Genomic DNA, 24,160 nt, shown 5'->3' with positions numbered 1-24,160 from the left:
TTTGGCTTTTTTTCCTCCCCTGCAACTGTCTCATTGAAAATGAAGCATATATATTAAGGTGAAGAGGTGAAAGGTTATGTGACTATGGATGTATAAGTGAAGCACAGTGTGCAGTAGATGGATGTCAGGAGCATCTGGAGTGAAAGCCAATCCCCTCCCAGCTTGATGAGTGTGTTTGCCTACATGTATGTGTGTGTGTGAGGGAGTCAGGTCAGCGGCATGCAGCGGGGTAGCAGCTGTCTTTTTTCCTGTGCGGTCTCCTAGATTACATGAAATGAACCTGGAGAAGGCCAGACACGCTGATGGGTGGCTCCCAGACTCGGTGTCTGTCCATTGATCAGCCCAGAAGGTCAGAGTCGGGTGGAGCAGGTCAGTTGACATGAGGAAGGACGCTGGAGGAGGAGGAGGAGGAGGAACCATCCGTCTTCCCTCGAGTGCATTTTTTGGTTGTTGTTTTTAGTGTCATAAATATTTGGGCCATTGATTTAGTAGTAGGAAGAAGACATCGATTAGAGGGATGAAAATGTCAACCCGAAATCTAGTTTGCCAAAATTGTCAAAAAGGAATCTCGTCTTCTTCATCTTAACAGATATTTTTTGATGAGCTCTTTAGAAGACACTTCTTTTCACATTACCACCATCTAGGCCTACTCTTGATGACAAATTCAAGCTGAAGACGAGTAAGTGCTTCTCACAAGATAAAAGGAGAGAAAAGAAAAAGCCAGGCTGAGGAGGGAGAAGCGCTGCTGACTGGGGAATCGAGCGCTGCCGGAGTGTTTCTTCACTCGGTTAGTTCGACATCTCCCTTGTGAGACTAATCTCACTCTCTAATGTCTCGGGGTTTCATGTCGGGTCGAGATCTTTTTGATCAGCCGAGACGGCTCAGGGCGGATGGAAAGAAGAAGGCGAGAAGAGGAACTGAGAAGCAATGACAAGAGATCTGGGGGGTTTACGATGGGATTTCCCTGCTGTCTGCTTGTTGATGAACTTTGGAGGAGAAGTTATATCTGGGATTTTTGCCAATTGTCGTGCTTGAGAGGCCGGCGCGCTCCAAAGTTCCATGACTCACTTTGAGGGTTTCATGTGGCGAGAAATCCAAGCGTCAGCATTTGTTGAGTACAGCTGTTGAGGACACTGATGTTTTTTGTTGTTTTCATTAGATAATTAAATATGCATTGTTTGTATTACTAGTGACGCACAGTAGTGGAAAAAAAACATGAATTAAGCATGTATGAAATTTAGGGTGAATACAAACAATAACAGACTGATTCAAACTATTCCAACTTTATTTTAAATTTCAAAATCATTATATTATTTTTTCTTCCTATTATTTCAACGTATTTTAGAATGTTAAAATTCTCTACCATATTTTGTCAGCAGCAGCCCATTTGTTTATGCTGTACTGTTCCTTTAAATTGTGGGCGTGGCCTCTCTACTACGACACGCCCTCTTATGCATAATAGGCAAGCGTCCTTTCCCCGTAAATCACATAGCGCGCCAGTCTGCAAATGAAAGTGAAGGCAGACGGACCTTACGCGACTACTGCGGCAAGTTTCCATTTGTTTGAGGATCATTTACAACACAGGCGGAAGAGAAAAGAAAAGGAAAAGGAGAAAGAAGCGACCCGTATGCATGCGCCATTTGACGCTCCTTGCTGTGGTTGTTTTCTTTACGCAGGATTTATGAAGGAGCACGCAGATTTTTCGACGTGCATACCAGGTAAATAAATAAATAGCGAAATAAATGAATAAATCAACATTTCAGAATTTCAACTCATTCCCACATCGATTTCCGACGGTAATTGAATTCCCCAGCTGCAGCGCCTGAGCTCATCGCACTCTTGTTTAATTAATTAATAAGAGAAGCGGACCGGGTCTCAAGTTTGCGTCTCTAATTGATCATCCGAAGTCTAATTTAATCACCTTTCTGCTGATCAGCTGACCAAACAGTGCCCCCACCGCGTCCCCTCCCTCTTAGCAGTCACTCTGTTTTGCCACCGTCTACTACTATAAAACATTGTTATGTAATGAAACTCTGTTGCGAAACTTGAAAGTTGTCCGCTAGGGGAAAAGGCACACTTTTGTTGTTGTTATTTTGACCTATCAGTGACTGGCTTACCTTTTTATTCTATTGGAAAATATGCACAAGTATGGGGGGTTGAAGTTGTTTGATGATGGTCACATGAATGGAATTCAGTCCAAGTGTGCTCCTCTCTCTCTCTCTCTCTCTCTCTCTCTCTGGCTCTGCAGACTGAGGGAACAGTGAGTAAGCCCCCCTCCCGCTTGCACTGCCTCCATGCCGGGCATCAGCTCCTCCGCCGCGACCCGCTATGACAGCTGGGATATGGATCACTTGGACCACTACCAGCATTACTTCTACGACGACCATCACAACCCAGACGAGGATTTTTTCAAGTCCACGGCACCCAGTGAGGACATATGGAAGAAATTTGAGCTGGTGCCCACCCCGCCCATGTCCCCCATCCGGGCAGTGGAGGGGTCAGCCAGGTTCGGACTGGTGTGCCCCACACTTGGGGACAAGCTGGAGTGGGTGTCGCAGTTTCTGGGGCAGGAGGATGAACAGCAGCAACAACAGCAGCAACAGCAGGACATCCCCTGCAAAGTGACCCCGGCCACAGACTCGGTGGGGAACCTGAGCTCCATCATTATCCAGGACTGCATGTGGAGCGGGTTCTCGGCCGGTCGGCAGCTGGAGAGGGTGGTGGGAGAGCGCTGCCACCCCTGCCAGACCAAGGTGGCCCCGGCGACCACCAAAGTGGTCACCGGAACATCCCCGGGGAGAGCGCAGGGTGTGCCCGCTGACACGCTGCCTCTCGGTTGTTTGGTGGCCGATTGCGTGGACCCGGCCGCTGTGCTCACCTTCCCATTGGGCGGAGGCTGCAAGAAGCAAGTGTCTTCTGGGTCCGAGTCCCGCACCAACTCATCAGGTCAGTGTATACAGCAAAAAAATGGAAATGCCCTTAAAAACCAGCTATGTTTTTGTCTTAAGAAAAATTCCATCAACAGTACTTTATATCAACAAACGCTCTTCACGTAACTTGCAAACAACTCAAAACAAGGCTGCCTACCCCCTCCATTGTATTTGGGTTTTATTGGCGCTTGGTAAACATTTCTTCTACTGCGAGGAAGGAAAAGGTGACTAAGATGTGAAGTGTGCTGTCGCCCTCTAGTGGTGGGGGTCTGCAGCGTGGCCTTTCTTGACCACACCCCTGAAAGGCTCAACAAATGAAAGTACCACCGTACAGTGTGTGTGACTTTCCATTTAATTACGCTTTCGATAAGCAGTTTATTTTTGACATTTTATTTTCTCTGTTTTACAATACGGTGCTATTTTCCTCGATTATAATATATATGACGACAAATGGGTGTGTGTGGGCGGGGATTTCAATGGGGGGAAAATAGATTTAAGCCACAGAATTAGGTCTTGCATAAAATCCAGTGGGAGCCAGTTTACATTATGGCTAACAAGCTAAGTTGTAGTTTGTACTGCTGTGGAAAAGTGCTCCATGGTAACGCATGTTTAATTTTTAACTCTTAAGGCAACCAAGATGCGAGTGTAGCTCGACACGGCAACAAAGTACAACTCTTATTATAATAAGCATTGTTAGATTAATGTTGCCTTTGACAGGTTTATTTCATGGAACATCTATGATGAGTCTATTTAGCTTTGCTGCTCTGCTCAAGCGGGGGGAAAAAAGAATGCATGTGTGGCACATGACTGCATTGCGTTACCTTGGTGCATGCAACACATGCTCCGAGGGGGCGACACGCCCATTTGAACATCTGCCGCTTGGCCCGTTGCCAGCGGACCAGCTGCTCCCTCTCCCCGCTCTGTTCCTTCGGACTGACTTACGACGACGCCAGCGCACCTCTGCAGTGGCGTCTTGCGCATGGCGCCTACTCGATAGGTCATCATTGACATGCGACAGGGAGGGAGGGAAGAAGCCTTGAGCTCGTTCCAGCCAGATTAGCAAATTAGTCACCAACCATGCTCAAGTGAAGGCCTCCTTCTCCATTTCCACTCTCTGAACCCATATGACTGAGCTCGGTAAGTAGGCGAGCATGTGATGTTGAAATTAGACCGTGCATAATTGCGCGTGGAATGTCACAAAGGGGACTTGTTGCCGCATTCCTCCATTCAACACGCCGCCGCCGCGCCAATTGTGTCAGTGCGGCAGCGGCAGACTGAGCAGCGCCGGGCTTTGGGCTGGGAGGAGGAAAAAAAAAAAAAAGCAAGTTCTGAGTGGTGGTTCACCGTGTTTCTGTTGTGATCCCAGATGATGAGGATGATCAAGACGAGGATGAAGAGGAAATCGACGTGGTGACGGTGGAGCACAAGCAACGACGCAAACCCCGCCGGCTGGTTAACAGCCGCAAACCTGCAACCATAACGGTGCGAGCGGACCCTTTGGACCCCTGCATGAAGCGGTTCCACATCTCCATCCATCAGCAGCAACACAACTACGCCGCCCCCTCACCGGACACGCTCCCACCGTCAGCGGCGGAACCGCCCCTGCCCCGGAAGAGGGTCCGGCACGAAGCCCTGGCACACCACCAACCGGGTCAGCACTATCACCAACCCCGCTTTGGCCACGCCCCCTCGAACTTTGACTGCAGGCGGTCTCACACGGCCTGCTCCGAGTCGCCCGATCTCGGCGCCTCGTCGCCCACCTCGCCCGCGTCGCCGTCGTCGCCCCATTGCTCCTCGTCCTCCTCCTCGTCCTCGCCGCCCCACTCCCCGCCGCCGCCGCTCTCCAGCCCCCAGTCGTCGGACTGCGAGGACACGGACCGTCGCAAGGCTCACAACTTCTTGGAGCGCAAGCGCCGCAACGACCTGCGCTCGCGATTCCTGTCGCTGCGGGACGAGATCCCCGGCTTGGCCGACTGCGCCAAGACGCCCAAGGTGGCCATCCTGACGCGGGCCACCGAGTACCTGCGTCAGCTGCACGCCGGCGAGCGGCAGAAGGCGCAGGAGAGGAAGCAGCTGAAGGCAAAGCAGGCGCAGCTGCTGCAGAGGCTGGCGCAGCTCAAGCGATCCTGAAAACGAAATGAAGGACTTTGTATACGTTGGAGTTGTGCGGGTGGATTTTTTTCTTGTTGTTTTGGGTTGTGATTTGCACATTTAGCTTCTGAGTGATTTAGAAGGCGATACGAGTTAGGGATATCGGGCTTTGGAGTGAAATTTCAGGATGAGTCTAAAATGCACTGTAAATTTTCCAAGTGAACTTAATTTGACCTTTTAATCAATCATCTAATAGCCAATAATTCCAAATGGGTTTTGATTCGTGTATTGACAAATTCATTTCCAGTATTGCCTTTTTGTGATTCTTCCATTGTCTCAGTGGCATCCTAGAAAAAAGTAGCTGAAGGATATCTCTGAAAATAAATTTCCTGGTTCAGTAGGATTTGATATTTAAACGGTCTTCATCATCTGGATAAATGAATCAACAGTACCTTGCCAATGTCATCTCTCGTACATGGGGACTGGAGGATTCACAGAAAGATCTTGTTGGGAATATTGCCATTCGGTTACTTTTGAGGGAGCAAAAATTTGTGCAGAAAGTGCGGTGAATATTTGGACGCTTTTGAGAAGGTCAAGTAGACATTTTAGGTTGATTCAAAAAGCCAATATCATTATGTTAGGGGGCCTCCATGTGATGTCTGATCCCGACAGACTGAAGGACCACTCCCTGAAAAGTTAACTTATATCAGTGCCATTTTGTGCCATTCTGCATCCCCCCCCCCACCCACCCCCTCAAATAAATGCTGTCATCATTTGTAGTTCAAGTGCAACTTATCACTTTTTTGAGTTTATTTATGCCACTCCAAACTAGAATCTGTGCGCCATGGAAAGTAGCCAAAAATGAAATGAATGAAAACTTCAGTATATCGATTTGTATATGTTTCTTTTCATTGGCCGCGGACGCCTCCAGAAAAAGCCTTTCGAAGTTTGCAGGCGATACTCTTCTGTGTACATAGTAGCCCGTTTCTGTATAGTCCCCTCTGAACCAAAACCAGAACTGTGTACTATACTTACCCACCCATCAATTTGAATCATAAAGCTGACTGGCTTTTTTTTTTTTCCCAGAGATAACGCAAAGCTTCTATTTTTGTTAATAAAAAGGAAATAATAAAATGCAGCGTTGAACATGGATCACATGGAACACTTTGTCACACAACAATGCCTCCTTGTTTGCGTTTTCTGTGTCTTGGGCTTTAAAAAAAAAAAAAAAGTCATTTAACAACAAAGTTTGATACTCTATTTTCCTACTGAGCTGTGTTCAGTGTGAGCTGGTTTTTGTTAACGTAGCTAACGGGGGCCTTCCTGGTGGTTGTGTGCTGAATGTGGACACGTCGTATTAGTGTGATTAAAAGCCCCCGGAGCTGTGCCTGCCGTCTTGGTGGGAAAGGAAGCTTCTTAATGATCCACTTGTTATTGCTTTTTGCATGCTCGTTGCTCCCCGCAGTCCAGAGGCAACTTAAAATAGCTCCGACTAGCATGTTCTGTCTTGGACAGCACTCAGGAATAGCTTTTGTGGCTTATATCTTGTTGTATGTAACAACCTCAGGAGCCCCCCTCCTCCCCGAAATCTATCTCACTGCTTTTTCACCCCCCGTTAATCAATTCAGTACAAACCACCAGTTGTCCCACGTTTTCCTTTCTCGAAAGGCCTCATCACTTATTTAAATGTTTGATTTGTATCTGTTGCCAGATGTTGACGTTGCTAATACTTTTGCAGTTGGTGATTGATGGAGCCTTGTTTCAGCACTTTTGTTAATTTTCTGTACCTCATAAGCCTATATGTATGAAGAGTCAGTCAGAAAATCAATAAATTGAAATGTTTGACATCATATTTGGACCCGTTTGTCTGATTACCTGACAACACTTTGACCAATTATTAAATAAGAGTATTTAAAAAATAAAGTATTTAAAGCTTTGCTTTGACACATTTGATTGTAAACAGTATTTTATGTTATGGAGTTATTTTAAATTCAACTGAACAGTTCTTTGATACTTATTGGCAAATTTCCTACAATAATTTCCTATTCTTTTTGAGGGTAGAATTAAAAATGAATTAAAAAAATGTTAAACATCATTTGTATGTACTACAAGAAGAAACGCTCGTTTGGTGTTACCGTGGCAACGGCTCCCTGTTGCCCAGCAACGTAGACGCGCCTCCCTGACAGAAACCGCGCATGCGTGTTAGAGTCCGCCTGGCTACAGCGAGGCATCATGGCGGCGTCCACACGCTGTATGAAGCGTGCCTTGGCGGGAGCGATTTCGCCGTCTTTGGTGGTCATTTTAGGAGCCACTGGTACCGGGAAATCAAAGTTAGCCATTGAGATCGGAAAACGACTTCGGGGAGAGATCATTAGCGCCGATTCCATGCAGGTAAGATGCATGACAACGCGGTGCAAGAGGCCACTTGGAGTGACATGTTCTTAAATAAGACAATAAGGCTAAAAAATGACATTTAACGTCTCTAAACAAATGCATGCAGGACCTTTGTTACCCCCGGTCATAGTAAAATGTTGATTTTTGCTGCAAAAATGAAGACAAACAAACATCCCACGTCGACACGAATCCTGCATGTACATGCGCCTATTTTCTTTTTAATAATTAGGTGCACAATTAAATTTACATATGCATACCACACAAGATTAACTACACGTGGGGGGAAAAACATTTGTTTTTTTTGGGAGACATACCCCGAGATTACGTATAGAATGACGAACGGACGGTACCATTTTGTTATGGACAGGGGCCGGATGGATTGCTCCATTCATCTAATGTTGATTGATGGCACCTTTTAAAAATATGCAGTGAAATTTGCTGTTATATCAGGGCTGTCAAAATCATTTTTTATCACATCATAGTTAAGTTTTGTAGGAATGTTATGCCCAAATTAATGTCTGATCACGTCGTTGATGATTAAGTAAAAATATGACACAAAAAGGTAAGTTAATGGAGACAGTACTGTTACCATGGTAACCAGAGCATCCTGGATGCTACCTATGAAAATGAAGGCCACGTATCTCTTAACTGTGAACTTCTTGACTTGATTTACTCTAATTTGCATGTCAATCCAGCAACTCCTGACATTTAGAGCGCTCCTGTAGATTGACATTTATGGTGACGAGAGCCAGAGAAGCAAAAGCACATCCAAAGGCAGATATGGGCACCGTCGTAAAAAGTGAAGCTGAGAGTGTAATTGTATTTGTTTGATATTTAATCATCAGTCATTTGTTGGACTTTATTTCCTCCCTTAGTGGCTGGGGGATGTTTAGTCACTTAACTGTGGAATGTACCAAGCACCTCTTAAAGAGAGGCCGTTATCTGTACACATTTATTTTGTAATGACACAAACTGACATTTAGATTTATTTAAGTTAATATACTATATAATGGGAAATTGACTTTTGTTTGCTTATATACAATGTGTATAATGACCAATGTTTTATCTCTAAAATTGATGACATGTTATTTTTTCCCTCACTAACATGCGCAACGATTTTATGAATGATCAAAATGCTCCCACCACTGCTCAGCCCCAGAAAACCCCTGCTGCATACGTCTCTCTTTTTTTTTACGGTGTGTGTTTTCATAGATAAGAACGAAGCATCTCCGGTGAGCTCTCGAGCGCTTTCTCTCCATCCTCTCTGTTTGGTTGTCAGGCTCCATCACCATGGCAACCACAGGGCCGCAAAAAAACATGACGGGGTTCCGTTCGCGCCTGGCTGGCACACGCTCGAACGCCAACGACTTTAACCACGCACTCCTGCTGTTTTTGTCTTGTGTCCTTGTCAGTGGGAGTCACTTAGTGTTGGGGTAACTGGGTTACGCTAATAACGGAATATCTCTGAAGACCGCTGACTCTTCGAGTGGCCTAGTTAAGATGCGCGCCGGCCCGAGAGGAGGCTGAAAAAGCGCCATGCGGACGTGACGGGAGAGATTGAGACCGTTCATCTGAGAATGAGGACTGTGTTCGGGTGCGAGCTGGCCCGTGTTGTCTTTGGGATAGGAAACAGTCTAGGCTTGTTTGGGAGAAAGCGGCATTGTGCTGAGCTGGTGCATATTCAGCGCCGCGCTACGCCGACCCGGCGGCTGATAGTGAATGGCCGCTGGGAAGTGCCCATTGTCCCGGATAAAATCGGTTCCCACAGTCCCTAACGCTCCCATTGTGTTGCAATCACGCCCCCTCTTGGTGCCCCCCCCTGCCGCCCCCTCTGCCCACACTCCATTGAACACGCAGGGAGATATTATTCCCTCATTAAATGAACATGCTATCCATGGCACTCAATGTTTGGCTGTAGTATCAACAAACGGGCGATTCCCAAAGCGGGGGACCCTCGTGGGGTCTTTCAGAAAAATGGAGCCCATTTTTCAGACGCTGGTACAGAGCAAGGCTGACATTTGCTGGTAATTCATCAAAGTGCACGCAGCCCTCAGATGGAACTGGGTTACTAGTTCACGACACCGAGCGACCCGCTGAATGAGCTAGCCAAAGTCTACCCAAAAAAAAATAATTTTATTCATCACATGCAGTCAGTCACGTGTGTGATATGTTAACTGAGATATTGTTACCCAAAAAATCAATGTCTTTTCTGCAGGGTGCCGCCCTCAGGTTAACCGAACAGGTCATGCGTGTGTCCGAGAGCCTTTAGGGGGAGGCGGGTGGGCGCTGACCATTTACTTCACGCATGCTTGGGCGTAAAAGCTGCTGCGTTGCTTTCTATGTGAGCTTAGCGACAACAGAGGTCATTTTGTCACCAGCGCCGCCGCCTCGTGATCAGTTTGCAGGCTGGGCCTGTTTTTTTTTTTTTCCGTGGTGACTATCCGGATGTGCAGCACCGGCTGCTCATCGACGTATGAAACACATCCTCCAGTTGGCACTTATTTATCTCCTCCCTCCCTCCCTCCCTCCCACCATCACGTCTACTGTGACTATGACCTGTCTGGGCTGGTGACGTTCGCGCCTCCGTCACATTTTCTGATGAATTATCAGATCCCGTGTTGAAACGGAGCGAAGACACAGGGCCGATCAAGTCGTCGTTTCCTTTCGCCACGCTCGTGCGCTTTCATTGAGGCGGCGGCGGCTGCTACAGTAACGCGTGGATGCGTGGCGGCATGGATGAAGGAGGAGGAGGAGGAGGAGGAGGCAGGACGGACAACGGCATGAATGATTTATTAGTCTGGCATTACTGGGCCATTCCCCACAGAGAGTAAGAGAGAGGAGATGGAAGGATTACATTGTTGAAGGCTGGTGCATTGAGGAAGAAGATGCAGTGGGGGTGGTTAGCATGTACTTGAGGTCTCACGCAAACATTAAACCAGAGTAGCCACCAGCCTTTTGCATCATTAGGGCCACTTGTAAAGTAAATCAACAATTTTCCAATCGCCGCACTGATTTTCTTTAAATTTAGCAAAGTGGTTGGAAATAAAAGCTGAATACCAGAACATAGAATTTTGGCTTTTTAAATTTCTAAATTAGATGTAGAAGCTGGCAAGGTTTGTGGTCACTGGCGATTTTTCGACCATGAAAATTAGCCCAGCAATATTATTATTATTTTTTTTTTACTGATTAAAAAAAGCTCATATAGGCCCCAGTAATAAATAAGTTTTTTTTGGAGCTGATTTTTAATAGTGGTCTGGCACAAAGGGTGTCTGCTGACATTTAAGTCGTGTCTGCCCTCAGCACCTTAAAAAAAAACGCTTTTATTGTAAAGTGCAGGAAGCGAGATGATATCTTTGGCATCATCATTAGCTCACTGTATGAAATGAGGCGTAGTGCTGTGAAGCCTGCTGGCTTTATCTCCGCCCCTCCATCCTCTTGTGGTTTCATCTTGACTCCTATTTTCTCAATGAATGTTTATCCTTCTCGCTCTCTCGCTCTCTCGCTCTTCCTCCTCCGCCTTGTCTCCTCCGTGCGCCAACGAAACAGCTGTTTTGCGCGGCTGGACCATGGCGGCCCACCGCAGGCCCTCTTGGACTAGTCCAGACACTGAGCTCATTGTCTCATCGCATCCAAGCAGGGACAAAGGTGAGCGAGTTGGCTGGTATTTTCCACAATTGAGAAAAAAAGAAGTGTTTTTATCACTTCTAAACAGCTTTTATTCACCAGCAAGCAGCGGATACAAACCCCAAAAGTCAACTTTACATCAAAAGTCTTTAAAGTGGAAATTGGATTTTTTTTGTTTTTGTTTTAAGATTGGTTTACAGAAAAACGCAGAAATCTCGCTCCTGTCAGAAAAGATGGTGAGCAAAGTGAAAAAGGAAAGGCGGGCAGGATGCTGATGGATAACGTGTGAAAATGAATGGGGAGCATCCTGTTCTCTCTATCAAGTACACAGCGCTCCTCGAGTCTCTCTGGCGGCTTTTTCGCCGTTTTTCTTCTTCCTCCCCGCCAAGTTTCTTTGGAAAAAGAGACGAAAGCTTCAGACATCCGTTCATCCGTCCATGCATTCATCCGTGCACCCATCTACTCCTCCTGTGGCTGACGGCGGTGTCGTGCGGTGAATCAGTGAATAATTTATCGGGCCGGGTTGCTCTGCCCCATCATGCTGCACACTCAAAGACCAATACACACGTACATTGGATAGAAAAAGTCTACACACCCTCAAATGGCAGATTTTTGTGGTTGAAAAAAACAATAGCACCAACATATATTTCAAGTCTTTTTCCATGAAAGAATGTGACCTCGAAGCCAGGGGTCAAAGGCCACAGGTATCCAAAGCACCCAATATAAAATATAAAAAAATGTCTGCCAGGTGTCTATATTTTAGCCAGAAAGTATCTTCCGCCCGCAAATCTGATACGAGCAATAAATCAAAATTCGCCACTTGGCTGCAAAATGTTCAGTTGGCCATGCACGAGTTAAGTGGTTTAAAAATTACTCATCAAAGCGTCAACGCCGCAGCCTTGACACCTTGGTGAGGGAACTGGAATCCAAACCACAGCCGCTCTTCCATTATGCACGAGCTACAACTGCAGCGAGACCTTCCTGTGGCAAATTTGTCTTCTTCTACTGTCATGATCAACTCTTGCTTATTTCTTTCGCGGATTCCAGGAAATAGTGTAGCAAGAGGATGATAAAAGCTAAGGTCATAAAAAGTGAAAAAACTGCAAGACTTTGACATCCTGCTGTCACATTCCTGCAGGGAGACCCCCCCCCCCGCCCCACCCCCCTACCAGCTGATTGCGTGATGTAAAATGGTCAGAGGTGGTGTGTGGTGTCACATGTCAAGCCGTTTCACGTGGACCCGCGCTGCCTGCACCTTGTGCCGTTGCACAAAGAATTCAAATCTTACATTAGCCTCTCTATGGTGTTTTGCATTGTATGCTAGCATTAAGCTAACATATTTATCCAATGTATGTTTTGCTATGACACCTTCATTCATACTTGCATTTTTATCATTTTCCTTATTTATTTTTTTTTCCTCCTTTTAGGTGTACCACGGTCTCGACATTATCACAAACAAAGTGACGGCCGAGGAGCGCGCCCAGTGCCTCCATCACATGATCGGCTTTGTGGACCCGTTGGTTAGCAACTACACGGTGGTGGACTTCAGGAACAAAGCTGTTTCTCTAATATCCTTCCCTACTGTCTTACGCTCCCACCTCTTGTCACCTCTTTGATTAATAAGCGCCTGTTCCAAAGAGGAGAGTTGAGTCGATTCGGCTCCAACTAATTGGACGGATGCTTTGTGCTTGTACTAAAAAGGAAAAAGGTGTCGCTGGCGCAATCTGCGGGGAGCCGCTTGCCGCACAGATGTGGAGGGAGGAGGCTGTATTATTAGAAAAGCACACACACCGAGTCACTCTTCACTTGCTCACCCACTCGCCGATGTGACGAGGGCGATGCGGCAGCTCCAGGAATAGCCTGTGAGTGACTGGAACCTACTGAGAGGAACGGACGGGGAAATGGTGTAAATACAGATAAGAGGAGGTACAAACAAAAAAGTCAGGCCTGTAATGCGGCAACATCGGAAGGGTGAAGTCGAGAACCGGCACGTGTGTTGAGCGGGCGTACTGACATCATCATACGCTATCATTAGAATTCAATTTACAAATGTTTTGTTTTTATATCGGGAATATTTCTTTGCAAACGATAATAATATCCAGGACAGAAGTTTTCCCTTAACGCTATCCGACATCGATGACATGCATCATCAGAATAAACTGCCCATCGTTGTTGGAGGAACAAATTATTACATTGAGTCCCTGCTGTGGCGAGTCCTACTCGACGCTGGGGTGAGTTTTTTGGTACTAATCATCAAAGCATTTCATGACTGTAGTTTCCAATTTTTATTCATAGTAATATGTTTTCTGTTTACCCGCGGTGTCTATTAAGCGGGACGATTTAGAGGGGGATGGAGACACAGACAGGAAGTTGGAACTGGAGAAACTGGAAGGAGCCGAACTACACAAGCGATTGATGGAAGTGGACCCCAAAATGGCCGCCATGTTGCACCCCAACGACAAGCGCAAAATTGCCAGGTAATCCATACTGATAATGTTCATAACACGATGGAATCCATAGAGGCAATACTATTTAATAATATAATAATGCATAAAATAATATAATTATATTAAAATAAATGAGATAAATATAAAATAAATAAATATATATATTATATTATTATAATATAATTGCTAATGCTCACTTCTCAGCGGCAGGCAGTGAGAGATTTATTTTGCACGGCACACGCATTTGATGAGTTGCAGTTTGTTCACTCAGGTTTTTTGTGCAATGCAGGTTAGGTTACCCTGCTCCTGCTCCTGCTCCTGCTGCCGCTTCTGTCCGTCTCTTCTCTGTTATTTACTGAATGCAGGCCAGCCAACCAATCACGCTACTAAGAAGATTTCTAGTGTTGTCGATTTCAAGGACGTGTATTGAATTCATAAAAAAACATGGCGTGTGTCTCTTTATGTATTATTAAGCCTCTCTTTCTTCTCTGGCTCCACAGAAGCCTGCAGATCCACCAAGAAACAGGCGTTCCTCACAGTTCATGGCTGGAGGAGCAGCGAGACCAGCAGGGCGGCGCCGCTCTGGGGGGTCCGCTAAGGTACCCGGACCCTTGCATCTTTTGGCTCCATGCCGACATGAACGGTAGGGGCGGCCATTGAATGAATGAATGAACGAATGGATGGATCCCCACCACAGTTGTAGACATGCCCTGTTTTATCCTCCTCATTATTTCTTTGTTCTCCAGCTCTGGACAAGCGCCTGGACGCTCGTGTCGATGAGATGTTGTCAACCGGCTTGATAGAGGAGCTCAGGGACTTCCATGTCCGCTTCAATCAGCAGAAAGTGCGGAATGACAGGTGAGAAAATCAATGCAGCAAAAAAAAAACGTAAATTTTACAGATTAAGTTTTTTTTTTTTTGGTCCCAAATCTTGCTAACCATCTCCTTAAGTTAGTGAGCGGATTTGTCGGTCCATCAAGTTCAAGACTACATTCCCATCTCCCTCTGGAAATTAATGATCCATCACGTCGGAAGGATCTCTTCTTCTCCTTGAAACCAGCGCGGCGGCAAACTCAGCCAAGCGACCGTGCTATTATTTATACCCTCCTTCCCAGTCTTGACAGGTCACACTGTACCCTGTGGCTTCTCAAAGAGCTGGAGGACACAATGGGGATCGCCACCAGTAGTTGCTGCTTTTCATTCTTGTGTGGGAGTGAAAGTGGGAGTGGGGCACTTCCCTAGAAGCTGCCTGTTTGCCATCCCACCATTTCAGTCCACAAGCTTCTCTTGTAGCATATCAGCAATATGATCAGGCAGGCACTTTACTCCCCCCCCCCCCCCCCCCCAGTCTGCAACTCCTTTCCTCTTATGACTCCATCCCCCCCCCCCCCGGCTGGCTTGTACTGCAAGACATCAAGGTCAAATCTCTCTCCCCTGTCCTCCGTCGTTGCTTTTCACCTTCCGTTGAATCGACATTTCCTGCGCTCTGTCGCTATTCTCGGATTTCTGTCTCGGGCCCGCGCCGCCGCCAATTTATTCAGCCAATTTCCTCGTCCCGAGTATCACAGGGGGTCAATCGAACATTTTTTTTTTTTCCCCCCTCAGCGACCGTTTCCTCGGTGTTGAAATTAGATTACGCTGCTATTTTAGCAGATCTGAAAGAGGCCAGGTTGCGGGACATAGCTCATCGCAAAGGTACAGAGTGAGCTCACGCAGGCGGTTCTTCTCAAATCGAGGATGATTTGAGCAAATTGTTGCGGACGTTGTCTGGCGAGGACAAGCAGCTGCTTTCTGTCTGACCTACCGCTCAGTGTTTTAATGTCACCGCGTCCCTTGAAGGACCTCGCGTCTTCTCACTCTAATATTCTTCGCTCGGGGAGGGTGAAAAAAAAAAACCCAGACGGAAGAGGGGAAGGTGAAATTAAAGCTGCCGAGAAAGGTCGTGATGGGTGTGTTGATCCTTTTATGCCCAACCTTCTTGCCTCTTTTTTATTGATACATGGATACTAGTCATTCAAGGATGTTCAAGGATGATCTTGCCTGAAGATCCCAAATGATGACTCTCATCAGATCAAGTTATATTTGGTTTCCTTGTATGTTTTTTACATTTTGCTTCCTTGTTTTTACCTTACTAACTTATAGTGTACTTCTTTAGCATATTTCTGCAGTAAAAGTTCCTATTCTGTCGACAATTATTTTAATAACGTCATTATTTTTTTTCATGTGCATTAAATAACTTTAAAAAGGCACTGAAAATGACATCCTGAACAACCAATCACGGCTCAGCTTTCTCACATCACATGACCAAACCCAGAAACAGGTGAGCCGTGTTTGGTTGTTGCACTTGGCATGTGTGACATCTTTTGCAAGAATACACATTTTCCAGTTTGTTTTAAGCACTTGTCTCCTTCTCGCAGTCAAAACTACCAACACGGGATCTTCCAGTCGATCGGTTTCAAAGAATTCCACGATTACCTGACGGCTCCCGAAAACAGCACCCAGCAGGAAAAAGACGCACTCCGAAAAAAAGGTCAGCGTGTTCCAAAATGTTCTTGCATCTTTTTGTACTTAACAGCTTCCCTTTCAATCTCACTTTAGGTGTTGAAGCTTTGAAGATTGCGACGCGACGCTACGCTCGCAAGCAAAACAAATGGGTCCGTAACCGCTTCCTCAAACGTAAGTTCTTCTTCTTCACTGCAAGATGCAAGATGAAATTTACATAGCTCGTAGCTCGCGTATGTGTATTCAGTCATATCAGCGCTGCGAGGTTTGTGGTTGTGTCACTCACTCACACACACAAACACACACACACACAGTGCTTACTTCCAAGCAGTTTTTTGTCGTATTTGATGATGGATTAGATCCTGTTTGCTTTCATGCTTCCGGAGCGGATTAAAAAAATATTTTCTTTGCTGATGATGTTTGTTTAAGCGATGTTGGCACAACATATAATGAGGTTGGCCCAACCTATTTTGCTTAAGTCTTATATTTATTTAATGCATTTTTACTATAGTAGGCAATTTATCATATATTGGAAATGTTGTGGTTCAATTGCATTGGAAAAGCCAATTTCAAGTCTCCTTTTTACTCGTTGGTGCAGGTTTGTAAAAAGCTGATAGATGCATTCCAGCTTTCAAATCCATCCATGCAGGTTGAACTTCAGGAAGCTTTTTTTTTTTTTCCCCTCGCCTCCCGGTCCCTTGTGTCATCAAATCCACAGAAACCGGCTTTTGTGGTCGATTACCTGCCACTGTCAGCGACACTAAAAACTGCATAAACAAACACACCTCGGCCAAAATCAACTGGTGGTTTGGCGTGTGTACGTTCTTGCGGTGTAAGGTGGGAACCTGCTTGCTCCTGAGTCCCACCGGCAGCATAGCCTAAAGTAACCCAGCCGCCTAATCCCGTTAGACCCAAACGGCTTAAAGCGCACCAGGCCCTCAACCTCCATCTTTCGCGCTCCCTCATAGCGCCTGCACATACCATCTGGTCAGCGCCACATGCGTGTGACATACGTACGTAATCCGTCTGAACTCATCCACGCAAACTTGCACGCGTGGCTTTTTGGGACCTCTGCTAATCTTTTTGCGGGAACCACTTGTCAGCTAACGGATAAGATCAACTTTCTGTATTTAATATTGGCAAATCCTCCGCTTTACCATCTGATATGTGAGCACCGCGATAGAGCGATCGAGGCAGAAACAGCTCTTGAGTCCTTTTGCCTTTTTTGGAAAAGCCACTTTTGAATTCATGATCCAAAACATCCACACATCAAAAATGATGTCATACATTTTTGTAATGTCAACGAACTCAGGCAGAAAGATTCACAGTAATCATCTCTGCCATTTGTGAAAAAATAATATAAAAAATATGTATAAATATAATATGTATAAATAAAATAATACGCATATATTATTTTCAGATAACTTTTATAACCTTATATTTCCAAATAAAGGGGGTGAAGACTCTCCACAGCAACCCAGGCTAAACCTGGCTTCTCCCCAACATACAAAGCTTGTCTATTAGGTAAGATGTGTCACTTCAACACACTTCTTAAATTAAATAGGTGAATTTGTGAATCATAAACCACAAATAATCAGGACTTTCTATTTTTGGTTTTGTAATTTCATACTTGACTTGCAGGGCAAACACTCCAGAAAGCCAATTGTTTGCATACAAGCTATTACATTTTTCAAGGTATAGTCAATTTGTCACCTCTCATTGTCTTGCCACTTTGACTATCCAATTCTTTGTCTGACTACTGACCTCTTTTCCCTTTGAGCCCAACACACTCGCACGGCATTTGAGCAGGCTAATCTCCTGAAGCATTACCAAGCCGCCGGGAATTTGCCCCGACCACACAGACTCGGGGAAATAGGGTTCGGCGGCGGGGGGCTATGTGGGCCGACGAGAGCGTGTCTAGCTGAGTGGGTCAAAGGCGAGTGAGGATGACAAAACGCCCTCAAAGAGCCACGAAATGCGTAAATAAACCAAAAGCGATTCCCACGCACGCACGCACACACCTGCCTTTAAGGTACGACTTTGACCTACTTTACCAGATAAGGCTTTTCCTGTGGTGAGTAAGAATGAGTAAGCAGGTCATAAAGCTCAAAATCAATTCATTTTAATAGCTTTTATCCTTGTGTTGCATGTATAGCGTGTGTGTGTGTGTGTGTGTGGTCCATTTAATTCATCTACGGAGAAATTTGAGGCGACTTTATTTAATGTTAACTTTTTATGCAGCAGTGACTTGAGGGGTGTTTTCATTTCAATCCCAAAGGGACTGGCGCGCTCACGCTTTGTTGCCGTAACCATACCCAGGTGTATTTTGGCCGGCGAGAAGGGGCGGGGCGGGGGCGGGGGGGGACTCGTGAGCATTAAGTAACAAGGGTGTCAATATCTTTTGCGTTAAAAAGAAGAAGTCCACGCATAAAGGGAAGACAGGTGACACATGGACAGCTTGGGTGTAGGTAATATGATCGAGTCGTGGCAACAGGTGCAAGTTTATACCCTTGAAGCCTTCCATGTACTGTACACATGCACATTTTCTGGGGAGAGCAAGCTCAGACGTTGCCACGGAAACCCAATGTGGATGCATCCAGTCGTCCGAGTATATCCATGTGCCCTGTCAGATCAATGTTTGTTGACACTTGTCCATTTAAACGCATGACAAAGTGACCCATCTGCTACTATTTGTGTTAGGGACTCAGCAAGGTGCTGTAATTGTCATCATTTTGTTGTAGAGGATAAAGCACATGCGTGAGAGTATTGTTATACTGTCTGTCTACATGTGTTGCCCCACCGATTGTGTGAAATGGATGGCCTTATTGTCCATCTAGCGGTTTGGCGATAAACAAGGGACAAAGTGGAAGAGGAACAGAAGGAAAGAGGAAGGCGGTCGTGAATGGAGGCATGTGTTGTGCTTCAGCGTGGATGGCGGCCAGCGAAGCGCAGCTGGCCGTTGGGCCTTTTTTCTTTTTTTTTTTCTTCTCCCCTATGCTCTCCAAACACAACTTGACAAATGACTGCTGGTACGCTCGGTGGCAACAGGTGGACTACTGTTCCAACACGGGCGAGCAGCTGCGTGGCGTCTCCCGTGTTACTTTCTTCTTTTTTTCCACGTGTTTGTCGATTCCTTATCGCCACCCGTTTTCGGGTTACGTTTCAAAGTCCCGTCTAATATGTGGAAAGCTTTTATTCCCCATCCTGCCCATTGCGGCATTGAATGGAGAGCCTAAGGGGGGAGGTTTGTTGCAGCTATGCCACCTGCCTATGATTGTAACGTCAACAAAGACTCTTCCTCTTTGTATACTGTATACAGTAACCTGCTCGGAGTTTCCTCAAATGTTTATCTCGTCCTTTAGCGTTTAGCCTGCGAGGCGCTATGCTTTTCATAACAGTGTTTTTTTTTTTTTTAAACATGCACTTCACTGCGTGGGTGTGGAATGGATTAGCCCGTAATCAAGTTGGCTATTACCAGTTAATTCCTTTACCGCAATGCGCGTGCTGTCACCTAATTAACTCATTATTAAAAACGTCTCCTCTTTATACTTTGCATCGTATATCTTGCTTAGAGGTGCTCGGTTTTCCACCACTTAAAGGTCACCTTCACCGCAGGCTTCCTCCCTCCCCCCCCCTCCCTCCAGTGCATCTGCATGTCTTGAGTCAACACAGGCGGTGGCTGTGGATGCACACAGACAAGCAGAGCGGGGATTTGCCGCTCGGGCCCAGCCCAGCCCAGCCGGGGGACTTGCTGACCCACGCAAAATGCTCGTATGGGGGGGTGGAACTGTTTCAGAATGAGTGAAAACCTGAGAGGGGCGAAAAAGGGGGGAAGGGGAGCGGCGGAGGAGACATTATCGAGCCGGTGTGAGTCAGCAGGTTGACGGAGCCGATGGGGCGCGGCACCGACAGCATCGCCGCTGCCGGAAAACCTTGCCAATAATGTGCCCGATCCGTATCTGCTGCCTTGAAACACCTCGCTCGTTACCTAACGGATGTCAAATAATCGACGTTTGATATTCGTAGCACATCAAATTGATAATCAAACACGTGGCTCGCCGAAGGATGGAAGTGGCCTTTTTCTTTTTACTGCGCACCATTGATCAGTATGCTGAATCTTTATGTGCAGGCTATAAATCAGCTTGGCCTTGTAGGGTGCTTAATGTGTGCTAGATTGACCCACGCACGTACGCGTGTGTGTGTGTGTGTGTGTGTGTGTGTTTGTGGGTAGGACCCGGAGACAGCGTGCCAGCAGTGTACGGCTTGGATGTGACGGATGTGGCGAGATGGGAGGAGACGGTGCTGAACCCTGCACTGCAGATACTGGACAGTCTCTGCAAGGTGGGGCCGTTCTTCTTCTTGCCTCAACTGGTCTTTCTTTCTTGCTTGCACTTTGACTTCCTTTATTAGCTATCGTTTTAACATCTACATGCATCCTTTAAAACGGTTATATTGTTTTTGTCTAATCATTGAGTACTGTGATACTGTGTGAATCATCTACTTTGCGTTGGATATGTTCCAAATTCAATCTGCAAGATTCATATTTGGCATGATTCATATTTAGGAATATATTTATGAGTAAAAAATGTGATCAAAAGTCTTGTTTTTGCTATTTTAGAGTTTCACAAAAGCAGTTTGGCAGAAAGTTTTTTTTCTGCTTTTTGGTCGGAAACTCATGTTTTTGTTGAAAACCGCCAATATCTTACTGCTGATTACTAAAGAATGAAAAAATCTGGAAAAAAATACATTTTTCCTTTGGTAGGTATCCTAGGGGGAACCGCAACGAACCAAGGGTATCACTGAATATCTAAAAAACAATTGCAGGGGGCTTTTTCCTTCGTAAAATCACCCCAAATAATTTTTCGTCAGGGTGAGGAGCCTGCTGTTCCACCAATCAGGCTTCAGGGGGAGGAGCAAAGGAACAAACGAAGCCGGCACACCTGCGACCTTTGCGACAAAGTGATCATCGGCGACCTGGAGTGGGCCGGTGAGTCTGCGGACCCGCGTGCCAAAATTAAAGAGGTCAACCCAAAAACTTTCTTTGTTTTAATATTTCTGTGCATCCCAACTTGTCCAAACACATCATTCTGGTTAATTTTTCCGCTGTGGAAATGAATTAGACAAAATTCATCTATCTCAGAGGGCGGCCATTTTGACACTTGGCCGTGTCTTGAGATGGCTAAAAATGGGGGAATTTTGCGTAACTCATATTCCACAAAGGTAATATTAATCAGAATGGCATGTTTAGACCAGTGGGGGCATATGCAACATATTGTCAAGAAAATTTCTGTGGTTTAACCACACCGGCTACATTCCACATAGGTTAGTCCGTGTTCAATTATTAATCACGGCGGGCCGTATTAGTTGGGTCACGTCAGCGTCACGTGTAGCTAGCTCTCTGCCCTGCAGCTCACCTCAAGTCCAAGAAGCACCACTTCCACGTCAGGAAGAAGCTCAAGTCCGATGCCGAGACAAAGCGGTCGGAATCCTCCTCACAGGACACCAACTCAGAACACTGACATTTTTGAAAAGGTCCATATAGACTGTCAACCCGCAAGTCCATTAAGTTTCGTACCGCATGGTTGCGCTTGGAATCGTTTTTCCGATGGAAACGCACAGCACTACATTTTCCCGTCCCGCTGCTGCTGCTCATGTCAACATTTCCACGAGATGCCACGTTTAGTCGGATCATTTATACTTCACACTTCATTACGGAGATTTGAGTTTTGATTCCGTCCGAGCGTGGATTATTTTTTTTTCTTCTTGAATTTTGTGGAAAAGTACACTAGAGACATTATATGGACAAAAAGTTACTGTGGAGGAATGGAAGAAAATATGACGCTACCTTTCTTTTCTTTTTCTTGGAGCCATGACAATTAGAGCATTCTTTTACTGAAAATTATATTTTTGTACGGCGCACACCAAAGGAGATTTGACACACATACTTTGACCCTTGGATGAAAGACCTACTTGGACTGGGAACAGGAAGAAAATATTTGCATTACATCTTGACTTTGGAGCACACCTTATCTTCTACTTACAATGGGAGGCATCGCTATTTTCGGAGACAATGCAACAACAGAGCACTTGGACAAAAGTTTTGGGACAGCTGGCCATTACAACAAGAGGAATTGAAAAAGGAAGAGAAAAATCAAGCTCCTCCATCATGGACCTGAAGAAACAATGTACCTTACTTTTTTATTTTGCTTCAATTGTCTGTAAAATCTCACTACACAAATATCGTTCACTTTAAATGGATGCAGCCCATCTTGGAATATTTAATAAACATTAAAAACTTCAATTCATTCACAGCATTGCGTTATTTTCCACCCTCCAAAAACAAATTATTTTAATTTTAGTAGCAGCTACACAAAAATCTTGACAGCATGAGCGATATGCTAACTGTTTGCTACACTAAAGTAGTGCAAGAATTCCTTCACGGTCATTTGTTTTAGTTCAACTTCCTCCTTGGCAGAGGTAATTAGCCTTTTGCATCTCTAATGCGGAAGTCATCTGAGTTGTGACACTCGAGTCGCTCGAGTTAGTGAGATGAGAGACTTTTTTTTTTCCCCAGTCGTCTTTGTTTATGCAGCGGCACGGCTGTGAGAGCGCTTGCACAATATCTGGCGTCCTCCCAGAGCGGCCTTTGTTTTGGCGCTCCCGTTCCGCTCTCGTCACCTGTGGCCTCTCCCCTCCCCTTCCTCGCGTCTTCCCGTAGATTCCCGGCCCTCACCCGGTCACCTCGCACATCGCCCGCAGGGCTCCAAACGTTTCCGAGAGCTGTCGTAGCTGTAAATAAGCTCGTGTGTGCTACTTTGAAAAATCGGGTCAAGTCTCAAGCTTTGACTTAGCGGTACAGTCCAGAAGTCACATTGTCGCCTGAGAGAGAGTCTTAAAATTGTGATTCAATTAAATGGCAATCATTGAAACCAGCCTAGCAGCAGTCAGAAAAAAAAAATCTGTATTCAGAGGAAATTCAGAAGTAGGTTGCTAACAAAAGATTTACTCAGTTGTGTAATTTTACACTTGACGGGTGGGCTGACGTACCAGGAAACAACTAAGTGTTACATCCTTGGCAGAGGTAACAAAGGTTGCCATGAAACAGCATTTTTTTTTTTTTTTTTTTAAAAACGCTCTTTGTGGATGAGTCTGTTTTTTTCTTCCTTTTGTTCAAAGCTTTTTATTTATACAAACTTACCAGCTGCTGTTTCCTCCTCCTCCTTCTGTTGTCTTTGTGCATCATGTTCCAATTTTTCAGTCTTTGAATTCATCCAGTCATGTGATGTGCTGTTAAGTACTTTTTTTTTTTTTTTTTTTTACTTTTAAAGAAAGGATGTGTATCCTGTCAGCTGGTTTGTTGTGCCACCTTGAGGCATTCACACAAAAAAAAAAAGAAAACTGCAGCAATTCATTGACACAAGGTCTGACCTGAACATGCCCCTGCAGGATAGGGGGGGGGGGGAGTAAAAGTAGCGCAGCGTGCTAGGTCACAAGGCTAATTAGTAATTTGCGTAGCCAGATGCAGTGAATCCTACACGCTCAACTTAAATAAGCTCTCACTTTAAGACTTTTACAAGTCCACTTATTGCAATTTTTTTTATACAATGTACCAATTCCTTTGGAGCAGACAGTGGAGCCTCACTCAGAAGTGTATATTCTTTATCCTCAGCAAAGAAAGAAACACAACTATTTTTAAATAACAATTTTGGGTGGCTTGGGTTGTATTTGTGGTATTTCAGCTGCTGTCATTTTGAGTCTGGAAAACAAATGAAACGCTCGAGTCAAGGCCCCCGCTATACGTGAGGCCCATAGTGTGTGTGTGTGTGTGTAGGGGGGGTTCCCGGCGGACTGGTTATGTAATGCCGGGCTGCAGCTTATAGGATACTTATTGTGCGTCTAGTCTGTTTGCCCTGGATTTCTGGCTCGCGCGTCTGGCTTTTCGCAGCTGCCAACATATATCACAGGGCGCCTATGGCGGAGACGCAGACGAGATCCTTAAATGGTTGTGTTTCATTTGTGAGCAGATTTTAGCGCAACCAGAAAGAAAATCAAAGAGAAAAAAGTAACATGATGACACTTGATGAGGATCGAGGAAATTTCAGGGCGACTACCTTCTCGGCCCGAGATAGTAGTGTGTCATCCAGTGACTGAGCGTCCAGGTAATTTGAAGTT

The 24,160-nt window shown here is 45.5% G+C and overlaps 2 protein-coding genes across 3 annotated transcripts; both read left to right on the top strand.

Annotated features, from left to right (window-relative positions):
- The first annotated feature begins 1,479 nt into the window (after positions 1–1,479).
- myclb (MYCL proto-oncogene, bHLH transcription factor b) lies at positions 1,480–6,871 on the top strand. The gene is made up of 3 exons (XM_049750507.2): positions 1,480–1,718; positions 2,249–2,946; positions 4,297–6,871. The coding sequence occupies exons 2-3, from the start codon at positions 2,295–2,297 to the stop codon at positions 5,058–5,060; spliced, it is 1,416 nt and encodes a 471-aa protein (XP_049606464.1). The 5' UTR covers positions 1,480–1,718; positions 2,249–2,294; the 3' UTR covers positions 5,061–6,871.
- Positions 6,872–7,234: 363 nt separating this feature from the next.
- On the top strand, positions 7,235–22,289 carry trit1 (tRNA isopentenyltransferase 1). 2 transcript variants are annotated; one of them, XM_049750508.1, is made up of 11 exons: positions 7,235–7,412; positions 12,467–12,609; positions 13,174–13,270; positions 13,371–13,516; positions 13,987–14,129; positions 14,233–14,344; positions 15,904–16,016; positions 16,085–16,162; positions 20,220–20,329; positions 20,858–20,975; positions 21,398–22,289. In XM_049750508.1, exons 1-11 carry the CDS (start codon positions 7,254–7,256, stop codon positions 21,505–21,507), a joined length of 1,329 nt encoding a protein of 442 aa, XP_049606465.1. In that variant the 5' UTR covers positions 7,235–7,253; the 3' UTR covers positions 21,508–22,289. The 2 variants fall into 2 exon arrangements, with proteins under 2 accessions (XP_049606465.1, XP_049606466.1); XM_049750509.2 differs by lacking the exon at positions 7,235–7,412 and adding an exon at positions 10,955–11,060.
- The last annotated feature ends 1,871 nt before the right edge of the window (positions 22,290–24,160 follow it).

The sequence above is a fragment of the Syngnathus scovelli genome, chromosome 19, assembly GCF_024217435.2.
Source record: "Syngnathus scovelli strain Florida chromosome 19, RoL_Ssco_1.2, whole genome shotgun sequence".
Classification (NCBI taxonomy): domain Eukaryota; kingdom Metazoa; phylum Chordata; class Actinopteri; order Syngnathiformes; family Syngnathidae; genus Syngnathus; species Syngnathus scovelli.
Note: the sequence above shows the minus strand (reverse complement) of the source record. Positions and strands in the feature narration are given on the sequence as shown.

Coding starts and splice junctions, on each gene's coding strand:
- myclb (XM_049750507.2), top strand. CDS start 2,295: ATGCCGGGCATCAGCTCCTCCGCCGCGACCCGCTATGACAGCTGGGAT. Junction 2,947..4,296: donor GTCCCGCACCAACTCATCAG/GTCAGTGTATAC, acceptor TTGTGATCCCAG/ATGATGAGGATGATCAAGAC.
- trit1 (XM_049750508.1), top strand. CDS start 7,254: ATGGCGGCGTCCACACGCTGTATGAAGCGTGCCTTGGCGGGAGCGATT. Junction 12,610..13,173: donor AACAAAGCTGTTTCTCTAAT/ATCCTTCCCTAC, acceptor GCTATCCGACAT/CGATGACATGCATCATCAGA. Junction 20,976..21,397: donor CGGCGACCTGGAGTGGGCCG/GTGAGTCTGCGG, acceptor TCTGCCCTGCAG/CTCACCTCAAGTCCAAGAAG.